The sequence below is a fragment of the Balaenoptera acutorostrata genome, chromosome 11 (genome assembly GCF_949987535.1).
Source record: "Balaenoptera acutorostrata chromosome 11, mBalAcu1.1, whole genome shotgun sequence".
In the NCBI taxonomy this organism is placed as follows: Eukaryota; Metazoa; Chordata; class Mammalia; order Artiodactyla; family Balaenopteridae; genus Balaenoptera; species Balaenoptera acutorostrata.
This window is the reverse complement of record NC_080074.1, coordinates 9,739,388-9,761,052: the sequence shown is the minus strand read 5'-3', so window position 1 is coordinate 9,761,052 and position 21,665 is coordinate 9,739,388. Positions and strand designations below refer to the sequence as shown.

At 57.2% G+C, this 21,665-nt stretch overlaps 1 protein-coding gene across 3 annotated transcripts; it reads right to left on the bottom strand.

Moving 5' to 3' along the window:
* Positions 1–321: 321 nt before the first annotated feature.
* On the bottom strand, positions 322–20,867 carry CBX7 (chromobox 7). Of its 3 annotated transcripts, none has more exons than XM_007189077.2 (6): positions 20,590–20,867; positions 18,282–18,325; positions 10,745–10,810; positions 6,669–6,735; positions 3,946–4,297; positions 322–3,549 (listed from the first exon to the last, which is right to left on the bottom strand). In XM_007189077.2, the coding sequence occupies exons 1-6, from the start codon at positions 20,656–20,658 to the stop codon at positions 3,395–3,397; spliced, it is 753 nt and encodes a 250-aa protein (XP_007189139.1). In that variant the 5' UTR covers positions 20,659–20,867; the 3' UTR covers positions 322–3,394. The 3 variants fall into 3 exon arrangements, with proteins under 3 accessions (XP_007189139.1, XP_007189138.1, XP_028024056.1); XM_007189076.3 differs by having other exon boundaries at positions 322–3,552; positions 20,590–20,863; XM_028168255.2 differs by having other exon boundaries at positions 322–3,552; positions 3,946–4,018; positions 20,590–20,862.
* Positions 20,868–21,665: the final 798 nt, after the last annotated feature.

Sequence of the window (21,665 nt, the reverse complement as noted above, 5' to 3'; positions counted from 1 at the left end):
TAACTTACCCGCCGGAAGACTTGCGAGACCCACAGATACACAGGAACAGGAGCGTCAAGAACACGTGTGGGGCTGGATTTGAGGGTTTGCGACTTGGAGGGGAAAATGAACCAGACAGGGAGAGTGTATGGACATGAGAGCATCTCCACGTCTCAGGATTTGGCAAGCGGACAAGGACACCTGGCGCCAGCCCTATGTGCTGCCAAGATGGCTCCGGGGGGTCTGGGAGGCCTGGAGGGCTCACCCCCAGGGCTGCAGCTCTTTTCTCGGCACAGCTGTGACACCATCACAAGCAATGATCGGATGCCCAAGAGCTTTTTTTCAAAATCATCTTTAATGTAGTTTTAATATTTTTTTGCCTCATTTACCAGATAAATCATCTAAATAAATAGATGCTATACAGTCTCTTACCAATATCAGTACAAAAATAAAACCACGCTCTGCATCTGCTCTAGCTCTCCCCGCACACACTCACTCTGAAACGGTGTGTGCTTGGAATCGACTCGCGCCCCCAACCCCTCCCAAATACATTCATTTAGTCTGAACAAAGCTCGGACGCTCATTCTGTGCAAAGGAAGCGTTCTTGTGCTGAGACCCGGAGGCCAGGCTGGCCAGTTATAAAGCAAAAGCGAAACCACCTGACAAGCCAAGCGCCCTCCCCCAGGGCAGGAGCCAGGGGGAAGCCGGTGGAGGGAGCACCATCCTAAGAGCGATGGTGATTCCAGAGTGGCCCGCAGCAATACCAGGGGCCGCGCCACGGGCGGAGAATATGTCCCTCGCCCCACCCCACAGCAAAAGAAAAGTACCAACCGGTCTCTACATTCAAAACAGGTGGAGCTGGGGGAAGGAAAGGCAGGTGGTCCAACTTTTTCAACGCCCACCCCCAAGTGAGTACTGGCCTTCTCGGGTGGCAGTGGGGTGGGAGGTCACGCCCGCCTTGCCCCCTCTCACCCCAAGGCCCTCTGGGACGCTCAGGGAGGGAGGAGTCCTGCAAGGCCACTTCCAGCCCCTCACAGAGGTCACCGTCCTGGGTCCTGGGCAGGAAGGTCCTAACAGCCCGCAGCCCTTCCCCCAGGGAGCCTCCGCTCCCAGGTCCGGCCCTCCAGAGAGCAGGGCGCCCTGCGGGCCGTGAAGGCTGAGCGAGAGGCTAGAAGTAATCCTCTGCGGCAGCTGCCTCATCCCACACGAGCCCCCAGACCCGCAAGCTACAAAGACAGCTCTTCAGAGTGACGCAGGAGGAGGCCACGTGTCCCCTGGGGGCTGGGGAGTGTGATTTCTCTTGGAAGCTGCCAGCCGAGTCCCAAGCCAGGGTCCACAGCTTTCTGTCAGCGTGACACCCCTGCCCACCACCCTCCCCTCTGCCGGGAGCCCCTGATCTGGGACAGCTTCCCACTCAGGCTGCCCTTGCCCTTCCCAGGGTCCCGTAGCTGGGCAGGTTCCCCGCTGCCCCTCCTCTCCCTGGTCCACCCCCAGACTCCCCTAGACACAACCCCCTAGCCTGGGGGTGAATCAAGTCATGGGGTGGGGGGGAGGAAGCCATCCCCCAATGGAAGCACTGAATTGACCCTGGACAACAAAGGATTAAGGAGGAAGGGGAGACAGACACTCAGGGATCTGGGATCTTGCCAGCAAGGCACCCCAAACAAAAATGGGGTGCAGGCTGTCTTTGGTTTGGGAACTTGGGAAGAAGGGGTCTGGGGGAAGAACTGCCCTAGCCGAGCCTCAGCAGGATTCTGCCCACTTCCTCAGGACAAAGCAGAGCGTGGAGACAGCCCTGGGGGAGGGACCTGAGTGCCTGGTCTGACAACGGGGAGAGGCGAAGGGGTCAGCCTTTCATTTGCTCCCCTGGTGCCCACCCCCAGTCTGGCTTTTTCTCCCCCGCAGGACCAGGACAGGGGAGACGTCACTGCTTACTGCCAGGGGAGCCACTAGTCCACAGGGCACGTCTGTGCAAACCACAAACAGAGCGCCCCTCTTCTGGCAGGCACAGGCCCCTGCCAGGGTGGGGGGCTCGTGCACAGCCTGACCCATCGCCCACTACAGCCCGACCACAGGAAGACATGGCAGAGGTCCCGCCGCAGAGAAACAAGGTTAGTCCCAGCTGCAGCACTGAGGGTGGATGTGGGGGAGACCCAGAAGGGAAGGAGGAAGGGTGTCAGGAGTCGAGGGCTGCCCTGAGAAGGTGGTGGGACGCTTCCTCCCTCCCTGACCACCCACGCCCATGTCTGGTTGGCTGAGTTGAAGGGGAGAGCAGAAAAAGAGGGGAGACAGAAGGGCTGGAAAGTCACCTGAGTCAGAGAGAACAGGAGCCCTGGGGGTGGGGGGACAGGGCACAAGTGCCGCCGAGCTCGCGCCGGTGCACAGCACACACACACAGGCTTGCACGCCTGTGACTGCCCAGGTGACGCCACAAGGCTGCAGCCGCAAGCCTGGAGCGTCGGGGGCCATCGGCCGCCCCCTGGCCGGAGCCTTGCCCTCCGCTGACAGCTATCCACGCTGACTCGGATAGGTCCTGTCAGGCGAAGTGCTGTGCAAGGTGGGATGAGCGGGGCTGCCTAGAGCAAGCTCTTCTGTGCTGTGAATCACTCCCCCCCATCCCCCCCACCCCGTCCACCTGGTCAGGAGGCTTGCAAGACCCACTGCACACGTCTGCGGACTGGCGCGTGCAGTCACGAGGGCGCGAGGGGTAGTGTGCACACACCTGCGGGGCTGGGTGTGCAAGTGAGCGGTCTGCACGGGCCAGGTGATGGAGCTGGGGCGGGTGGCTCTCGGCAGAAGGGGCTTAGCTGGCAGCTGCCCCCAGGGGAAAGGAGAGACCTTTCTGAAGGGGTGGGACGAGCCCAGCAATCTCAAACCCTTCCCAGCCCCTTAGCTCTGTGACCCAATCACTTTTGGTCAAAGCCAGCCTCCATATCCCCCCGCAAAGCTGGAGTGGAAAGTTAAAAATAAAGACCCCTCCCCAAACACACACACACAAAAAGGCAAAGGGGAAACCAACCAGAAAGGCTGGGGTGGGCTACTTAAGGGGAGGGTTCAGGCCTTCCCATCCTCCTTTAGTCCTGGGGACCAGCTGCTGTCTCTCTAGAGAAGAATGGTGATGGAGGTGTCCGGGGGAGGCTGGTCCTGTCCCCATCCTACCCTGGTGATGGTACCCCAAGTGACAGAGCAGTGCCAGGCCTCCCCAGGCCCAGCCCTGACACAGACCCAAGGCTGCCCTGTAAACGTCCGTACAGAGAAAGGGGCGGGGCGGTGGGAGAGTGTTGGGATCTTCCCCCCTTCTCCTCATCAATGTTTCTTTAAATAAAATAATTACCCACCCCAACCCCTCCCCATTTCTGGAAGTCCCCACCCCAAGCCCAAAAGAAAACAGTTTAAGAAGAGTAAAAATGGTGATTCAGAACTTCCCGCTGCGGTCTCGGAAGAAGCCCTCAGCTGCCTGGGCCTCGCGGAAGGTGACGGTGATGGAGTTGGCGGTGATATCGGTCACTGTCACTTCACTTGAGGGGAGCGTGGGTGTCCAGGAAGGGGGCCCCTCGGCCAGATCTGCATCTGCTGCAGCCATGGGACAAAGACACACAGACAGACGGGGGACAGCGTTAGCAACAAGGTGGGGAAGGTGGGCGTGGGTGGCAGCTTGTCGACCACCTCCCACCCCACCCCCAACACCTGATCGTCTTCTGAGTCTCCAGCCAGGTCAGGGCCTAGTTCAAGGCTGGACACACAGGAAGACGTCACTACATGTACCTTCCCTGGCTGGACACGAACTCATCCCGAGCGGGACCACGGAAAGAGCTCTGGGCTTGGTGCCAGGGGCCCTGCGGGCTATGTGGCCTCAGGAGCGCCCAGGCCCTCTCTGGGCACTGGACCAGCTGGACCTGATGCCTCAAGGGGCCCTTCCAGCTCTGAGGGTCCCTGGGTCGGAGCCTCGGGGCTGGGCTGCCTTACCCTCCTCTTCAGGGGGCTGCTCAGCAGGCTCCCACTCGCTGGCCGCCTGCAGGACGTCCGGGGCCGGTGACTCCTGCAGGAAGAGCTCCCGTCGATGGCTGTGACTCTCCAGGTTGGGCCCGCGGGGCGGGAACTTCTTGCGTGAGAGCCGCAGGTACTTGTGGGCCTTGCGGGGCTTGCGGAGCGGGAAGGGCAGGGTGGGCACCAAGGGGCCCTTGTCCACCAGCTCGGGTGCCCCCGCCTTGACCACCCCCTCGGGGCTCCCGCTGCCGAGTGGGCGCGTCAGGGAGAAGCAGAGCTTCTCCTTGCCCTTGGCCTTGTGGGAGCTCCGCAGGTCCATGCTGTACAGCCGCTGCGGGGGCAAGCCAGGGCACGGCGGATCAGCCCTGCCCTCCCACCCACTGCCGCGCCTTTGCTCGTGCTGGTCCTCCCGCCCGGGGTCCCCTTCCCCATGTTTCAGGGCTCAGAGCCAGCCAGCACCCCGCCCCTCACCCCAGCCCAGAGCGCTCCCCTGACCAGCCCCAGCGTCAGGGCCTGGCCCAGCTCAGCCTTCCTCTTGGCCTCACAGCGCGGCCTCATCTCCCAGGGCCCTGTAAGTGGCTCAGGGATGGGGCCTCAGGGCACGTCCCTTTGGTCCATGGCAGAGGCACACAAGCGGTACAAAATGAAAACTGACCAACAAAAAACACACCTGCATTTCTGAGGCAGATAAATTAAGGAGTTAGTCTTCATTACAGGGAAGGAATCTTTGCTTCTAAAGAACCCCCAAAGCTGAAACGGCCAGCTCGCTAGGGAAATGGTGTGAGGCACAGGGCTCTGAAGTTTCCTGGGGCAAGTTGACCAGGGGTACACATAGCACTGGGGTGCACCATGTCACCCAGCCACAGGAAGGTCTGCCAGCAGCCTGCAGACACCCCTTGATTCCCCCAGGACTCTCCTGGGCTCTGAGCCGCAGGGTGGCCCTGTCTGAGTCCAGACCTCTGTTGCCCTGCCTCTTTCTTGCTTAAATGGGCTGGAGGGCACATTCTTCTACCATTCAAAGACTGAAATTTTATAATTTGTGCATTTGTCTTACTGACTTTTGGGGGAAATTTATACAAACCCAAGAAAGATCCTTGGTGCTAAGATGTTGCGGGGGCCTGGATCACTCTGGGACAGTAGCTTCTCCTGCTACCTGTCACCAGAGGCCAAGAGCTCCCAGGAAGAGAGTGAGGCCAGCAGATAGGACCTGTAGGTCAGACATCTCAAGTTGGGGGCAGAGATCACATGTGCAAGTTCCATTCCTCAGTCCCACTAGCTAATCCCCATCACTCAGCATGGGGTGCAGGTTGTCATGGTGATGGGAGGAGAGCTGAACTGGGAGGAGATTGTGAAAATACTGCAATGCTAAGAGGGCTTATCCCATATGCAACTTTATCAAAACCCACCCCTTTAGCCTGGCTCGTATACCATCACAGGCCTAGTAACTTTCATACAGTTCTGTCCTTCTCTACCTCACCATGGCAGAATTACAGTTACTAACTAACAGGTCCAGGAGCACCAGGACTCAGATCTGGGTTCTAATCCAGCTGTGTGACTCTGGATGGAATGGACAGGAGGCCGGACATGGCTCACACTGCACGTGGACCAAGAAGCCTTATTTTTTTGGCTTCAAATTCCCGGGTGGGCCTTATTAAATTAAGGACAACAGGTATTCTATCATCCCAATTTCACAGATGAGGAAACTCAAGCTCAGAGATTTGCCTCAAATCACATAACTACATCACTTCAGACTCCATCTTCTTTTCAGTGCAAACCAGTGAAAGTAGCAAAGTGCCCCCAGGACCTGGGTAACACGGGCTGCCAGTCTTGTGGCAGAGGGCTTCTTCTCACTCAAAATGACACATTTCTAGGGACTTCTCTGGTGGCACAGTGGTTAAGAATCCGCCTGCCAATGCAGGGGACACGGGTTTGAGCCCTGGTCCGGGAAGATCCCACATGCCGCGGAGCAACTAAGCCCGTGAGCCACAACTACTGAGCCTGCGCTCTAGAGCCCCCGAGCCACAGCTACTGAGCCCGCGTGCTGCAACTACTGAAGCCCGCGCGCCTAGAGCCTGTGCTCCGCAACAAGAGAAGCCACCGCGATAAGAAGCCCGTGCAACGCAACGAAGAGTAGCCCCCACTCGCCACAACTAGAGAAAGCCTGCGTGCAGCGACCAACAACCAACGCAGCCAAAAAAATAATAATAATAATAAATAAATTAAAAAATAATAATTTAAAAAATGACACATTTCTAGACCATTCCAAGGCTATGGTTCCAGAATTCTATGAATCTCCTTTTCTTGGATTCTAAAATTCCAGACTCCCGTTTCCTCAATTCTAAAGTTTATGCTTCTAAGATTCGCAAATACTACAATTTTGTATTTTGGGGACTTTGAGCATCAAGATTCTAAGCTTTCAAAATTCTAGGATCCCGTAAGCCACACATCCACCCTCCCTCCCTCCACAGTACCTTCCACCCACGGTGTCTTCCAGGGGCACCAGCCCCACATTCTGACTTTTCCCAACTCCTCCCATTGAAACTTACCCACTAAGTGCCCTGCCCCACCCCACAGTGTCCTGGGTGGAGCCGAGGAGGGTTAGTGGTTCAGCAGAACTATCCAGTGCAAATGCACGGGTGGGCAGGGGCTGGTGGGAGGAGCAAGGGGGCCCTGTGGGTGGGCACCAGAGCTGGTGGGGTTACCTGCAGCAGAAGCCGCTTGGGTTTCGGACCTCTCTTCCTATACCCCGATGCTCGGTCTCTCTCCTCCCTGAGGTGCAAAGCAGATGGCAGAACAAAAGGAAACACTGTTGACATTTAAGGGAAAGTAAGGCATCCGCTCCACCCAGCTCTCTGCTGTCTACGGGGGAGGGGGACACCCTCCACAGGCCACCCCCCAATCCTGGGGTAGGGCTCCTCACTTTAGACCATAACAATGGGGTCGTGTGTTCAACTCCCAGGGCTGCATCTTCCCATCTGACTAAAGGTGAGGGCACAGCGACTGGTCCCAGTTGCTAGAGGTGGGACTCGGGGGACATCTCCAAAAATATGTGGGTCTTCACGGCCCCAGGGTCACGCCAGACCTCTGCTCTACGTGCACTGGGAACAGCCCCCAAAACAATGTAGTTCCAGTTTCCACTCTTAGGAGACTTCTATAGAAACCTGTCAATTGAATTTGCCTCGAATGCCTCAGGCAGACTCATGAGAATGGCCACGAGTCCTTTCGCATGCGAAGTTCTGCCCAGCTCTCCCCCCACTCTGGCATCTCCACGAACCTGGCGGGGAGGACAGGCTCCCATCTGTCTGTATCGTCTGGTTGGGGAAGGGGAGAAAATCTAGCCTGCGTTCAGTCCCCGGTAGATGCCAGACTCTCTGCCGGATGCCTTCCTCACATCACAAACACACAAGGCACAACCTGAGGACGCAGACAAAGCCACACACAACACACAAGACAACACTCCAGAGACCCCAACAATGTGCTGGACGTGATGGGACAATTCAAAGTCATTTCATTCTGTTTCACTTCATTCCACTCATGCTGTCTGTGGCCTTGGGCCAGTCTCTCAGTCTGAGCCAAGCTAAGCCAGTGCATCCGTGGAGCCCGTTTCCACTGTTGGTCCCTCCTCGAGGCAGTGGCTGCCACCCCCTTCCAGACATCAGACTCCAGGGACGCTGGGGGGAGGGCTCTCCCTCCCTCCCCACGGAGTCAGCTTCGGCAGGTCTGCCGTGGGGCCCTAGAACCAGCATTCGAGAGAAGCACCCAGGGCGTGGGATACCCACACCAAGACAGGCCTCCCAAGCCCTGGAGGGTGAGAACCTTAACTCAGAAGCCGGTGCTGGGCGCCAGGACACCCTGTTTCAGGCCCAGCTCTACCTGACCCACAGGAGACCTTGGCTGGTCACTTTCCCTCTCTGGTCCTCAGTTTTCTAGTCTGGAGCAAGAGCTTCCCTTCTCAGCTGGTCCCCGGGGCTCCTGGGAGGAGTGAGAGAGGCCCCTGGCATTTCTCAAAATGGGGGGTAGAAAGACTAAAATAATAAAGAGGAAGAGAAGGAGGAAGTAGAGACAGGGAAAAAGGAAAGGGCCTTGAGGGAAAAGAATAAGAATAATATGTCTTTATTATTTTTGTGTGTTATTTATTATTATTATGTCCTGCACACTTTGTACGAGGCGCTGCTCTCAATGCTTTAACCCTCACAGCCACCCTATGAGGGAGGCACAGTTTCTATCTTCATTTTATAGCTACAGCACAGAGAGGTTAAGTCATTTGCCCGATGCTACAATTCTGACAACTTCTGCCACTGGTGAAGATGCTGCGCTCTGGGCTCCAGGCCTGGCGAGCTCAGGCCTGGGGGCCCAGTCAGGGCCAGGGGGGCAGGCCTGCAGCCCAGGCCACATGACCTGGCTTCCCATCTGTAGCACCCCTGCTCCTGCCCTGCAACCGTGGGAGTGGGGCGGGGGAGGGGGGGGCTTCCATTCTGTCCAGTCCTTACCTACCCAGGGCCCATCAGTGCCCAGGGCTGTGGGGATCGTGGTCCCACAAGCCCTCAGTGCCCCATTGGCCCCTCCCAGGATGCAGGGACTCCCCATTAGAGCCCCCTGGCTCGACTCCTTCTGAGTCTCTTAGAAACCCTGCAAAGCAGGTGTTAAAATGGTCATCACCCCGCTTCCACCTCCTTCTCACCAAGACCCAGAGAGAAAGAGGAAGTCAAATCATACAGTGGGTCTGTAGAAATCCCCAAGCTTCTCATTTGTTCCTTAACTACGGACTTTTCTGACTCACTGAAAGCAACATCCGAATCCTCTACCAGGACTCACAGGGCCCTTCCTGAGCTGCACGCCCACCCCTTCAGCTGCCCCTGCCCCTGCCCCTGCCCCTCCCCCAGACGCCCCACCCCTGCCCAGCTCACACCACTCCAGCTGGCCACACTCAGAGCCACGCTTGCCTCCATGCAGTTCCTCAGCCCAGGGCCTCTGCATCATTCTTGGGTGCTCTTCACCTGGATGGTCTTCTCTAAAATAACCTACTGGGGTCCTTCCCTCACTTAGCTCAGGTCTCTGGTCAAATGCCACCACCTAACCACTCCACTGAAAGCAGCGGCCCCGTCCCGACCCTGTCTGTGCGGCAGTCAGCACGTCGGCATCTACACGTTTACTGGTGTACTTTTCACTGCAGGTCTCCACACTGGAATGTAAGCCCCACGAGGGCAGGGACATTTGTTGGTTTTGTTCCTTGCTGTGCCCCAGTCCCTGGAACAGTGCCTGGCACACAGTAGGACCTCAATAAAGATTTGTTGAACAAATGAAAGAATGAACTAGCTGACCCCTAATTACCATCAGGAAGACATCTGCCCGTGTGTGCCCACACCTAATGGTTTGCGGAGTGCTTTCACACGCCTTTCCTCCCCATGAGAGCCCTTGAGGTCAGCACTGTTCTCCCCATTTCACAGACAGAGAAGCTGAGGCTCAGAGAGGAAAAAGGCCCTGTGCAGCACCTCACAGCTGGTGAGTGGAAGAGCCAGGATTTGATCCAGGCCTTTGACACCTGCCCAATGCTCTCCTTACCACAATCCAGGACATTCCACAGGGCTCTCTCAGTGTCACAACCCTTTTGGATCAAGGCCCCACCAGCACTCGGGAACCAGAAAGAAGCTGTGGGACAGGAACACTGTGATTTTTAAAGGAAAGAGCAGTGGGAACGTTTCCTTCGAATCAGCAGCGGGAGACCTCCTGTGGGAGAAGCGATCAGAAGGGGGCGAGGAGGGGCAGCGGAACAGCATCACTGGGGCTCAGGAGCCCCACCCAGGTTAAGCCCTGGTTGGGCTGCCTCCCAGCTGTGAGGACCCTGGACAAGTCCCTTAGCTCATCAGAGCCTCGGTCTCCTCATCTGTCAAATGAGACCCTCATCCCTGTCTCAGGCGGTTACTAAAAGGAACTAAATAAAAATGACTTTATAAAACGGTCCCGCACTGTACAGGGTCGATGGGCTGGGGAGAGGCAGAAAGATTGGGCAGCCTGCTGGCAGGGAGGCCAGTAACGCTGGGGCTCATGCAGCAGACGGGAATGGCTAGATTATGCTCAAAAGGCCCTCCCACCAGGAGAAACAACATTTTTGGCAAAAGCTCCCCGCTAAGGTGTGCCATCACGGCCCCTCGGACGAGCTGCCAATCACTAAGCAACCCTTGGAAGAGCACTTGCAGCAGAGCACTGGCAGACACGGCAGTCTGCGACCTGGAGGCAGCTTTGCCCACGGCCTCCCAGCTAGGAGGCAGCCAAGCAGGAGGGACCGGAACCCAGGTGTCCTGGCTCCAAAGCCACACTTCCTCCCCTGGCCTTTCTTGAGAGCTTCATCAAACTTGGCGAGAGGACCTGTAGGGGGGAACCTCCCCCTGGCCCATCACCGGGCATGACTGATACTGCTGCTCCTCACACGCACGGCATCTCTACGCCCATTTTCACCTTCTTCACGGCAACTGAAACCCCAGCCTTCTGGGGAAATCGGGGCAGGTGCTGTTGGGGGTGGCCTACAACAGCAGAGAGACAGAGGCCTGGGGTTGTTAGCGGAGTGGCTGACATCACCCAGCAGCAGGAAAGGGACAGGGCCCTCGGCTGCCCTGGGACCTGGTGCCCAGCACCTTCCCCCAGCTGCGGACAAGACCCGGCAGTCCCTGCCAGACCCCTGCCCCCAGTGACCCTGGTTCGGAGCCAAGCCAGCAGCAGCTCCCTATGCAACCTCAGAGCCTGCCTTCCACCCAGCCCCCTGGAAGGCTGAGCCCCTTACTTCTCCTCATAGGCCATGACCAGGCGGGGGTCCAGGATGTGCTCCTCCGGCTCCCACGTGCTGTACCTGGGGAGAGAGACAAGAGGTCAGAGCTGGCCTGCCCCCCACCCCGCCACCCGCCACTCAGAGGCCACAGCTGCTCCATCAGGGCCCACTTGCCTGCAGGACTTTGCCCCTTCCTGATCCAGTGTAACTGTCGCCTAATCCCATGAACTGTCCCTGGCTACCAGGGTAGGTCGGAGGCCTCCTGGGGGCTTGCATGACACCAGAACTCCCCTCATTCTGAGCACTGATCACACCACTCTATAAGTGATTGCGTCCAACTCCGGACTAGATCCCCGTGTTCACTTCAGGTGAAGAGGGCAGGCCCCATATGTCCCTGGATTCCCTTCCTATGAGAGGCAAGAGCACGTGGTGAAGAGCAGCGGCTCTGGAGCCAGACTGGCTGGGGTCAAACCCCAGCTCTGCCCTGGCTAGCTGTACAGCTTTAAACAATTTATTCAGTGTCTCTATGCTGATCTCCCCATCTGTAACGGTCTCTTGTGCTGATTAAACCTGTTCATGTATCTAGGTGCTTAGAGCAGCGCCTGGTGCACAGGAAGTGCTCTGTGCTTATTACTGTCACCACCCCTAGCCCCCCTGATGCCCCAGCCCCAGTGGGCCCTCTGCCCAGGCTGAGCTGCTCCCTCGCTCCTTGGAACACATCTGCACCATCAAGGCCAGGTCTGAAGTCCCCTTCTCAGGCGGGGCCTGGCACACAGCAGGAACTTGGTAAATGTTCAGTGACTGAATGGTACAGTGATCCTACAGCAGGCCCCTAGGTCTTTCCACGAGGGACATTCCACCACTCCCAGGCCAGACAGCATTCCCTGCTGGGACAGACCTGGGCATTTCCATCCTCCTTTCACCGCACGATTATTTACTTAGTATCTGCCTTTAAGTTAGCTCACTTGGGAATTCCCTGTTGGTGCAGAGGTTAAGAATCTGCCTGTCAATGCAGGGGACACAGGTTCGAGCCTTGGTCTGGGAAGATTCCACATGCTGCTGAGCAACTAAGCCCGTGGGCCACAACTACTGGGCCTGCGCTCCAGAGCCTGCGAGCCACAACTACTGAGCCCATGTGCCACAACTACTGAAGCCCACGTGCCTAGAGCCCGTGCTCCGCAACAGGAGAGGCCACCGCAATGAGAAGGCTGCACACTGCAACACAGAGTAGCCCCTGCTCGCCGCAACTAGAGAAAGCCCGCGCGCAGCAATGAAGACCCAACGCAGCCATAAATAAATAAATAAATAAATAAATTTATGTATAAAAAAAATTAGCTCGCTTTTTAAAAACATTTTATTTTAAAACAAACTCTTTATGACTTCCGTAAGTGGAAAAACCAGGACGACTCATCATAAACAGATGCTAATACATAAAAAAATTTTAATTAAAAAACATATATATGGGGATTCCCTGGTGGCGCAGTGGTTAAGAATCCGCCTGCCAGTGCAGGGGACATGGGTTCGAGCCCTGGTCTGGGAAGATCCCACATGCCACAGAGCAACTAAGCCCATGCGCCACAACTACTGAGCCTGCGCTCTTGAGCCCGTGAGCCACAACTACTGAGCCCATGTGCCACAACTACTGAAGCCTGCGCGCCTACAGCCCACACTCTGCAACAAGGGAAGCCACTGCAATGAGAAGCCTGCGCACCGCAACGAAGAGTAGCCCCCGCTCGCTGCAACTAGAGAAGGTCCGCGCCCAGCAACAAAAACCCAATGCAGCCAAAAATAAATAAATTTATAAAAAAAAAAGAAAGAAAATCATTAAAAAACAGTCCAAGTCCTGAGAACTGTTTAAAAAAAATATATATATATATATATATGTATGGGTGTATGTATATGCATGCATACAAATACACATATAATCATAAAAATACATTTATATGTCTATGTATGTACATGGGTGTGTGTAAACAAAACCAAAGCAACGGATTGTGATTCTGGCCAAGACTGCACCCAGGACTGCTGGATAAGAAGGGAGATGAGGGAATTTCCTGGTGGCCCAGTGGTTAGGACTCCGAGTTTTCACTGCCAAGAGCCGGGGTTCAATTCCTGGTTGGGGAACTAAGATCCCACAAGCCACGTGGCACAGCCAAAAAATAAATAAATAAAAGAGGGAGGTAAGGAGGTATTAGGGAAGTATTGCGAGGCAGAGAGAGGCCAGGCAGAGCCCCTGCCCCTGCTGCCATCTACCAGCCAAGTTTAAACCTTCATCTTCAACCATCCTGGTTACTGTGAAACCTAAAAGAAGTCCAATCAATATTTAAACAACAAGCTGCCCAAGGACAGAACCCTTCTTTCCTTTCTTTCACTGACACTTCTGCACACTTACTTCGTGTCGGGCCCCGTGGACTCAGCAGTGAAGGTCCATGCCCTGAGTGCCACACGCCCAGCCTGAGCAGGCACCATCACAGCTCCTTTCCTTTGCACGTGCTGTGCTCTCCTCCTGGAGGGCCCCCTTCCTCCAGTGAACCCTTCATCCTTTAAAAGTCAGGTCTTTACAGCTTTTCCTGACATCCTCTCCAAGCTGTCCTACTCCCAGCAGAATGAACCCTCCCCTCAGCTGCTCTCCAAAGCCTTATTATCGCACTTGGCACCTGCCATCCTTATTGGTGAATCATCCTTATTGGTGAATCAAGCTGGTGTCCTGGCTGGCAGGTTGTAACGCCTCGCCAGAGTGCCCAGCCCAGCCCCCAGCCCCCAGGTGTTCTGGGAATGGCTGCAGAAGCCACTGAAGAGTCTTGCTCACCCTGGAGAAATGCTGAAAGTGAAACTGAGATTTTTTTTTTATAGTTTGGGTAAAGCCCAAACTGAAAGCAACCAGAAGCTGGCAGACTTCAAACCTTCCTCCTCTCCCCCAAACAACGGTTGAATTTCCTCGACTGTAAACTAGTAAGAGAGGGGGAATTCTGTGTTCCTCCAGTGTCCTCTGCCTGGCCCTCCCTTCTTCTCTAGCTGTGGAAGTTTCTCTTCAGTGCTCTAGTCCTCTCTGCCCTGCCCACTTCCCCACTGCCCTGCCCACTTTTTGTTGATGTAGCTGCTCTGTGGTTCCTGGCAAGTCCCTAACCTTCTCTGTAGTTCAGTTTCCTCATCTTAAGAACCACCACCACCGTAACAGCAAGGTGCCAGAGCAGACTACTGCAAGGACGCATCCATTCCTTATAACACCCTTATGAGGTAGGTTACAGATGTTACAAATGAAGAAACTGGGGCAAAGAGGTTAAGCATCTTGCCAAGATCACCGAGCCAGTAAGTGGCCAATCTGTGGTCAGAACTCAGTTGAATCTTGGCCACCCTCTCCCTTTGGATCTCTCACACGTCGAGGTAAATGGCCCCCCACCGGGCTGTGACGTCCATAGGAGAGGGGCACAGTCTGATTGGTCACGTCTTCAGCGTCTGACCCGGGGCTTGGCACACAGCGGGTGCACAGAAAGGGGGAGACTTGGCAGCTGGAGGCCTGGCCCCGTTCGGTGCTGCAGAAAGGCGGGCGGGGGGCGCTGCACAGGCGCCTCACCCTCTCGGACACCCCGGCCCTCCTAAGCAGCAGGCCATCATTGGCCCTCCGCAGTGTGGGGAGCCAGAGGCCACAGCGAGGGCAAACACGCTTTGCGAACAGCCGGGGGCAGGCAGGACAGGAGGGCGCACCCGGCGAGGCCCGCGGCCTGGGAGACTTCGGAGGTTGGGTCTCCGGGCCGCCGGCTGGGCGGGAACCGAGCGTGGCGGACAGAAGGCTCCACAACGCAGCGCCGTGCGCCCCGCCCCCCAGGGGTCGGGCAGCCGTGCGTGCACACGCACGCACGCAGCGCGGGGGCGTGCGCGCCAGATTACCCGGCCTACTGATGGGGGGCGGGGCGGGGGCGGGGACGGCGCGCGCCGGCTCCGAGGTAAACACGACCACGTGACCTCCGCCCCGCCCCCGCCCCCACCCCACCCCCCGAGCCGGGGTAAACAGGCTCGCGGCCGCCCCTCCTGGGCCCCGCCGCGCAGGCTCCCGCCGTGCCGGGGGCGGGGCGCCCTGCAGAGCCAGGCCCGCCCCAGCCCCCGACTCCGATTTAGAGTCACCCAAATGAGAAGCAGCGCGGCGGACTCCCGAAGGCGGCGGTGAGCAAGTGACTCCGCTGCTCGGGCCTCCGTTTCCTCATCCGTGAAGGGAACCTACCAATAGTCCCTGTCTTTTAGGGGTGATGTGACGATTAGATGTGTTAAGCCCCATAAAGCACTTAGAGCAGTGTGGTACATAATAAAAGCAAACAAGCATTTATTAAATCAATATCAAAAGCCTGGAGAGCGCAGACACACACCTGCCAGGGCCAAACCGAGGACTCTGCTGCCACTACTCAACCTGGCCTTGGAGGAGAAAGAAGAGCCTCCTCTGCGTCTGGCACTGTTACGAACCCTATCTTGTCTCAGGCAGTCTTCCACAGGGCTCCGTGAGGCTAGGGCCCCATTTTACAGGTGGGGAAATGGAGGTGCCCATAGTTCAAATCGTCCCACCTTTATGACCTGGGGCAAGGACGCCTCTGCTGAGGGTTTCTGTCTCCCCATCTGTACAATGGGTTGCCATTAGGCAATTACATGGGCCAATGCCTGATCTTAACAGGGGCTTACTGATAGGCAGCCTGGTTATTGCTGTACCCTGATTCACTGATAATATCACTACTGACGCTCTATGGAGGCGGTCCTCCCCACAAATGGGGTAGCATTCACAAGTGGGTAAGAATGGAGGGAAGGAAAGCGTTTCCAAAGAGGAGCAGCAGGGTCCTGGGCAGGCTGAGATGAGAGTGGGGTATCTGAGCATCTCTGTGGGGCTGACAGCATGTAGCTGATTATTTAACATCCTCTGCCCTGTGCCCCCAGCCCCTCCCTGTGCCATTTGCTGTTCCTTCCAGAACAAGCAAGATAGCTCCTCTGCCCCATCTGCTGGGGAGGAAGGGCAGTCATTTGTCTGCTGTTGGGGAGAGAAAAGAGGCAAAGCACCCAAAGGTTTAACAGGGGCCTGGCACAGAGTGAGTGTCCGTTTAAATCATGGCTTCTGTTATTAACATAAGCCTCCCTGCCCAGGGGGCAGAGGGTGCTGGGGAGCAGGAGAATCTGACTCCCCTCCCACCCAGGCTATCACTGCCCTAGCCAAGGCTCCCAGGCCTGCAGGGAGCAGCCTGCCCAACTACCTACTCCCCACCCTCTTTCTCAGCCTCTCCTTCAAGCAAGGCCCCCTGAGGAGGAGAGACTGAAGACCAATAGGGTTACAAAGGAGCCCTGGTTCTCCTGCTTCTCCCTGTGACTGAACCTGTTTTCCCCCAAGTGAAGTGGGGTGGCACAGTGGATGACATGAAATGGGCACCATGCTGCACCGGGTTGGCAGTTATATTATTGTATATAACTCCCCTCTCTGGGCCTCAGTTTCCCCATTTGAAAAATGAGAGGACTGATCTAAATGATTGCTAAGGCTACTTTGGGCTCCTGTGAGGAGCAGACGCCCCCAGACCCCTCTCCCGGCTGGGGGGAGACCTAGAAGCCTGAACTGTGTAACTTACTATTAACAGCAAACGTTCACTAAGTGCTTGGTCTGGGCTAAGCATGCATCAGGTACTCTATATCCATCATCTAATCCTCACAACACTGTTGTACTGGAGGATTTATTCCAATTTGGAGATGGAAGCAGAAGTCCTGCCATGCTGGGGACTTGCTCAAGAGCTCCCAGCTGTCTAGCTGCGAGCCAGGCCAGGAACCCAGGATCAAAGTGTAGGCAAGCCAGAAATGCCCCAGGTCATCTGGCCAAACAGGGCTTCCAGAACTCCCTTGGGGGGGGGGGTGTCACTAAAAGCAGTCATGAGGGCCCATCTGGTGGTCTCAGCATGTTAGGAAACAAGTGGGCCCCAGGGTCAGGGGCACAGGCCAGGAGAACCATGGAGGGACTGCTCTTGGACTGCCAGGTCCTTCCCCTGACTGAAGCTCTGATGGGCAGACGTATTCATTCAGGATTAATAAAAGTGGGGGAAGGAACTTTAAATAGATAAAAACCTCGGTTTAGAGAAGGGAGTCTACAGAGCAGGAAAAATAGCCAACGGTGCCTTGAAGGCCAACAGGCTGGTGTCCCACTGGGACGCAATGCCTTCTGGCGCAGAAGCTAAGAGGGGAGTGAGTACCCAGGGAGTATGCCCACCCTGAACATCTTCCTTTTCTAGCTTTCCACCTCCTCTTACCAACCCCTTCACCCAGACCAGAAGCCCACCTTCATCTGCTCAGTGGAGGAGGGGATTATCCTTCAGTCCCAGGGGGTTTGGGAAGGGGCAGCAGGAATGGATGAATGCATTATCTGGTTAACCAGCCACCAACCCTAATCATCAGGATGCCTGCAGGCCATCCTGAACACACCCCCAGGCCTTCCACCCCACAAAGTGAAGGAGCCTGTGAGAAGAGACCAGGGCCTGGGCTACTGAACCCATTTTGCAGAGAGAGAAGCTGAGGCAGCATGGCCTGTCTTCCTCTCTGCTGTCTCTCACCACCGCGTGTCCAAGACACTCCCAGGACCCAAATACCAGGTCAGCCCCCAACACCAGCACAGCAGAAAGCCCCTGGCAAAAAGAGCAGGGGCTCTGGACAGAGGGGGATTCCAGGAGTCAGTCTCTAGGAGGCAGGGCTGGGAGGTGGGGCACCCACAGACCAATGGGGAGGCCCCACGACCTGCTCCTTCCCTCCCCTCCCCCAACAACTCCCTGCTGGGAGGTGATTGGTTGGTGAGAAGGTTCCTGATAGGGCCTCAGCAGAGAGGTGGGGCAACTGGGAGAGGTCCTAGACCCAGCTCCCTGCCCCAGCAACTGGGAGATGGAGGAGGCACAGAAGAGATACCTGAAGATGGAGAGGCGCAGTTCAACTCTCAACTCTGCTTCCACTTGCTGTGTGACCTAAGGCAAGCTGCTTACCTTCTCTGAGCCTGTTTCCTCATCTTTAGAGATCAGGACCACAGCTGCCTCACAGGGCTGTACAGGAGCCTGCTCTGTAGACTAGAGAGTGCTGTCCAAAGGCCCCTGGCCAGGCTCTGTCCGTAGCTGTATGGCACTGAGGACTCGTGCCCCACTGGCTAGACTTGTCTTGCCCAACCCCACAAACCCCCATCCGGCACTGTACTTGCTGCAGCTTGAGTGCCCCTCCACCTTGCAGGCAGCCATCTCTGAAGCCAAGATGCTGGGCCTTCACCTCCTAGGTGCTGGGAAAGGCCAGAAGCAGGGGAGCAGAGGGTCCCACCAGAAGATGGAGTGCAACACTGAATGGGGCCCATGAGAAGAGAAGCTGGGGCCCACCTTCACCCTCATGTGCTCCAAGCCCCTCAGCTGGCAGAGGGGAAACTGAGGCCCAGAGAAGAGGATGATTAATCAAGGTCTGCTGGCCAATTACTAGAGCAGCTGGAGTGAAAAGTGAGGCAGGAGAAAGGGTAAAAGGTGGATGGAAGGATGTACAGGTAGGCAGACAGACACACACAAAGGAGCCTTACTTTGGGGGCCATCCTTTCCACTTCACCAGATATTCGACTTTACCCTGGGAAGAAAGAGAGAAGCAGACACAGTGAGATACACAGATGCCTCTATGACTACTTGCACGACAGGCCCAATCCCCTCTGCAGACAGAAGTCCCCCAACACATACACACAGTCAGGGACGCCCCCCACAAGATCCCCATCAACCAGAGATCCTCCAACTGACCCCCCCCCCAAGACCGTCCTCCCTACTAGAACACAGGAGTGCACTGGGCCCCAAGCACCTCTGGGGCTCCTGTGGCAGAAGCTTGGAGCCCATGTCACGTGTGGGGAAACCGAGACCGTGTGGGGATGTGCATGGCCAAAGACCCAGTGTCCAGTGTCCCAGGGCTAAGACCAAAATTCTCTTTCCTTTTTCGATTAGAAGACTCTCCAAGTCCTAGAATACTCCTCCCTGGCGTGTCCCACATGGCTCTAGCCCCATCAGCCCCCTCCCTGTGAGAGGCTGCCTCTGGGCCAGAGGTGACAGGCGAGTGACTCCGAGACTCTCAACTCACTCTCAAATCAAAAGACCCTGGCAGGACCCCGGAGAAGGCTGACAAAGTCTCCACCTTGAGAAAGGGTGATCGCCCCTCCAGTAGAGGGGAGACAGAAAAGCAGTTTCTTTTTTCCCCTCCAGTAGAGGGGAGATAGAGCCAGGTTCCTCCCTTCCTCAAAGGTGACAGGGGCCTTTAAAAGTTCCCAGTCCAACCCCATCCGATGGGTGATACCCCTCCACACTGGAACTCGAAGACCAAGATATGTCACCTCCTCAAAGAGGCCTGCCCTGGCCACCCTTCCCAACACCCTCCCTCCCGCCTTCCAGTAGTTCTCTTTCTGTGTGGCACACAGCCCCCTTGGAAAGCATCTATATTTATTTCCTCTTTCACTGTGTGTCTCCGCTGCCAAAATGGCAGCTCCACGAGGGAAGGAGCTCCCTCCCCGGGGCTTAGAATGGTGCCTGGTGCACAGAGATCCTCAATAAATATATTTTGAATGAACGGCGAAAGGAATGCTGCTTGTCGCTCTACCCCTCAGGCCCCGCGTAGAAGCGGGTAATTACTGGACCTGCTGAGGCTACACTGTGTGGAAAACACTGGGCTTTGAGGAACAAATTCAAATCGAGGAAACCCCGAGGGAAGGGAGGAGGAGGGGCAGCCCCAACTTGAAGATAGAGCTCAACCCCATTGGAGTTGGGGAAGAAAAGGTCATGGCCCACCTTGACTGTCACCCTTAGCCCAAGATGCCGGGACTGAGTTTTCTCTCTTGAAAGATGAGCTGGGAAACAGCCAACTTGAGCTCCTGCTCTACACCCATCTCTAAGTTGCTGTGTGACCTTGACCAGGTCACTTCCCCAGCCAGGTCCTCAGTTTGTGCCTTCGTCAAATGGGAGGAGGTGAACTCCAAGACCCCTCCCGGCCCTGCCGCTAGAGCCTGCCACGGGGCTGCAGGGAGGAGATAAGGGAAAAGGAGAGTGGTGAGTGCCGGGACAGGAACTTTCCCCAAAGACTTCCATCTCCAACCTCCAGTTTGGGGCCAGACCACTTTGCAGACGTGTGCACAGGAAATGTGCACGGCCAAAGCCCAGGCCCGAGGCGCGGGGACCGAACCTAGCAGAACAGATGGCTCCTTAAATTGCAGGGTGTATGTTTTGGAGGCGAAGGCAAAGGGGGAGGAGCTTTGAGGATGCCCCAGCGCCGTAGGCGGCTCCACGGAGCCGGCCGGGCGGGGCTGGGAGTTGGGGAGGGCAAGACAGAGGGGTGTGCACTGGAAGTGGGGGAGAGACGTGGAGGTGGGGGTGTGGAGGGGATCGAAGTCCAGCAGTTAGACTTAAGAGGCGGGACGACGCTTTTCCAAAGCTCCGCCTCCAACTTCAAAGGACTTGGCACCAAGAGTCCAGAGTCCTGAGTTCGAGACCCGGCTCCGACGCGAACACACTAGACAAGCCGTTTCTTCAACTCGGGCCTCAGTCTCCCCATATTTAGAATGAGGGGAGGATGAGAAAGGATGGCGTTCAGGATCCCAACAGTCCGATCCTAACCTCTAGCTCTGGCGGACTCAGCTGCCCCCAGCATCCTGGGGCGACAACTTTTATTCTACTCTTCCTACAAGGTGGCGGGGGAAACTGAGGCACGGGCTGGGGATACGAGCCCGGCAGCGCGGTGCTGCCTGCCCACCCCCCCCCGGCCCACTTTCTCCCTCGCCTCCAGCGCGGAGGGGACAGTGCTGGGGACAGGAGGGGACTCCCTCCACAGGGGTCCTGGGAGCCGCCCCCGGGCAGCCTCACCTTCCGCACGCGCTTCTTCCGGATGCTCTCAACGGCGAACACCTGCTCGCCGATGGCTGACAGCTCCATGCGGGGCGGCGGGCGAGCGGGCCCGGGGCCGGGCCGGGCCGGGCCGGGGGCGGAGCTGCGGGGCCGCGGCTGCGGCGCGCGATGCTCGGACCGGTGGGGTCCCAGTCACCCTCGCCCGGGCGCGCACGCGCACGCGCACGCGCGCACACCCCCTCGCGCTCCCTCACGCCGCCGACGTTCCATTTTTGAACCTGCGCAACGTTTTCCTCGGCGCGCGCGAGCCGGCGAGCGAGCGCGCGGGGCGGGGGCGGAGCGGGGGCTCGGCTCTCGCCGGGCAGGTCACGCCCCTTCTTCCTCGGCTCCGCCCCCCGCTTGGTCCCGCCCGCTCTGGAGCTCCGCCCCGCCTGGGCCGTCAGTAGCGCACGGCTCTCGGGATCCGCTAGCCCGCGGGACTTATTTGGCGCCGGCGCCGGTCGGCGCGGGGGTGGGACGAGATCTTAATACCCAGACGCGTTTCCTAAAGTCCTCCCGGTGACTTTGAGGGGCCGGAAACGGCATGGCCCCGGTTGGGCAGATGAGGACACGGGCAGAGCGGGGAGGCCATTTGCCTCACCTCCCACAAAGGATAGACGGGGTCCCGGCGCGGACCCTTGGGCGGCAGGAGGGCGGGGACGCCCAAGGTTTCCCAAGCTGTCCGGGCGTCTCAGCACAGTGGTCTCTCTAGATCCGGGCTCCGGAGCGACGTGGTTTGCCAGCCCTGAGCAGGCGCCTCCACGTATATCCTTCCGTCCGTCCGTCCGTCCGTCTGTAGGTGGTCGTGCCGAGATGCCCGGATCGCGCGGCCGCTGCCTCGAGGGCCCCGGCTAGGCAGTACTTGGCGGCAGGTGTGGCCGTGGCGGGTCTAAGGTGCACAGCGGGACAAATTTCGCTGCCACGCAGCCCCAAGTCCCCAGTCGTACGCGCTAGGCGCTCTGCATGTAGTAGGTGTTCGACTGTTTGTGGGATGAATGGATCTTGAGGTCCGGGACCAACTCATTTTCCCCATCCACTCCAACCTCGTTCTGTCT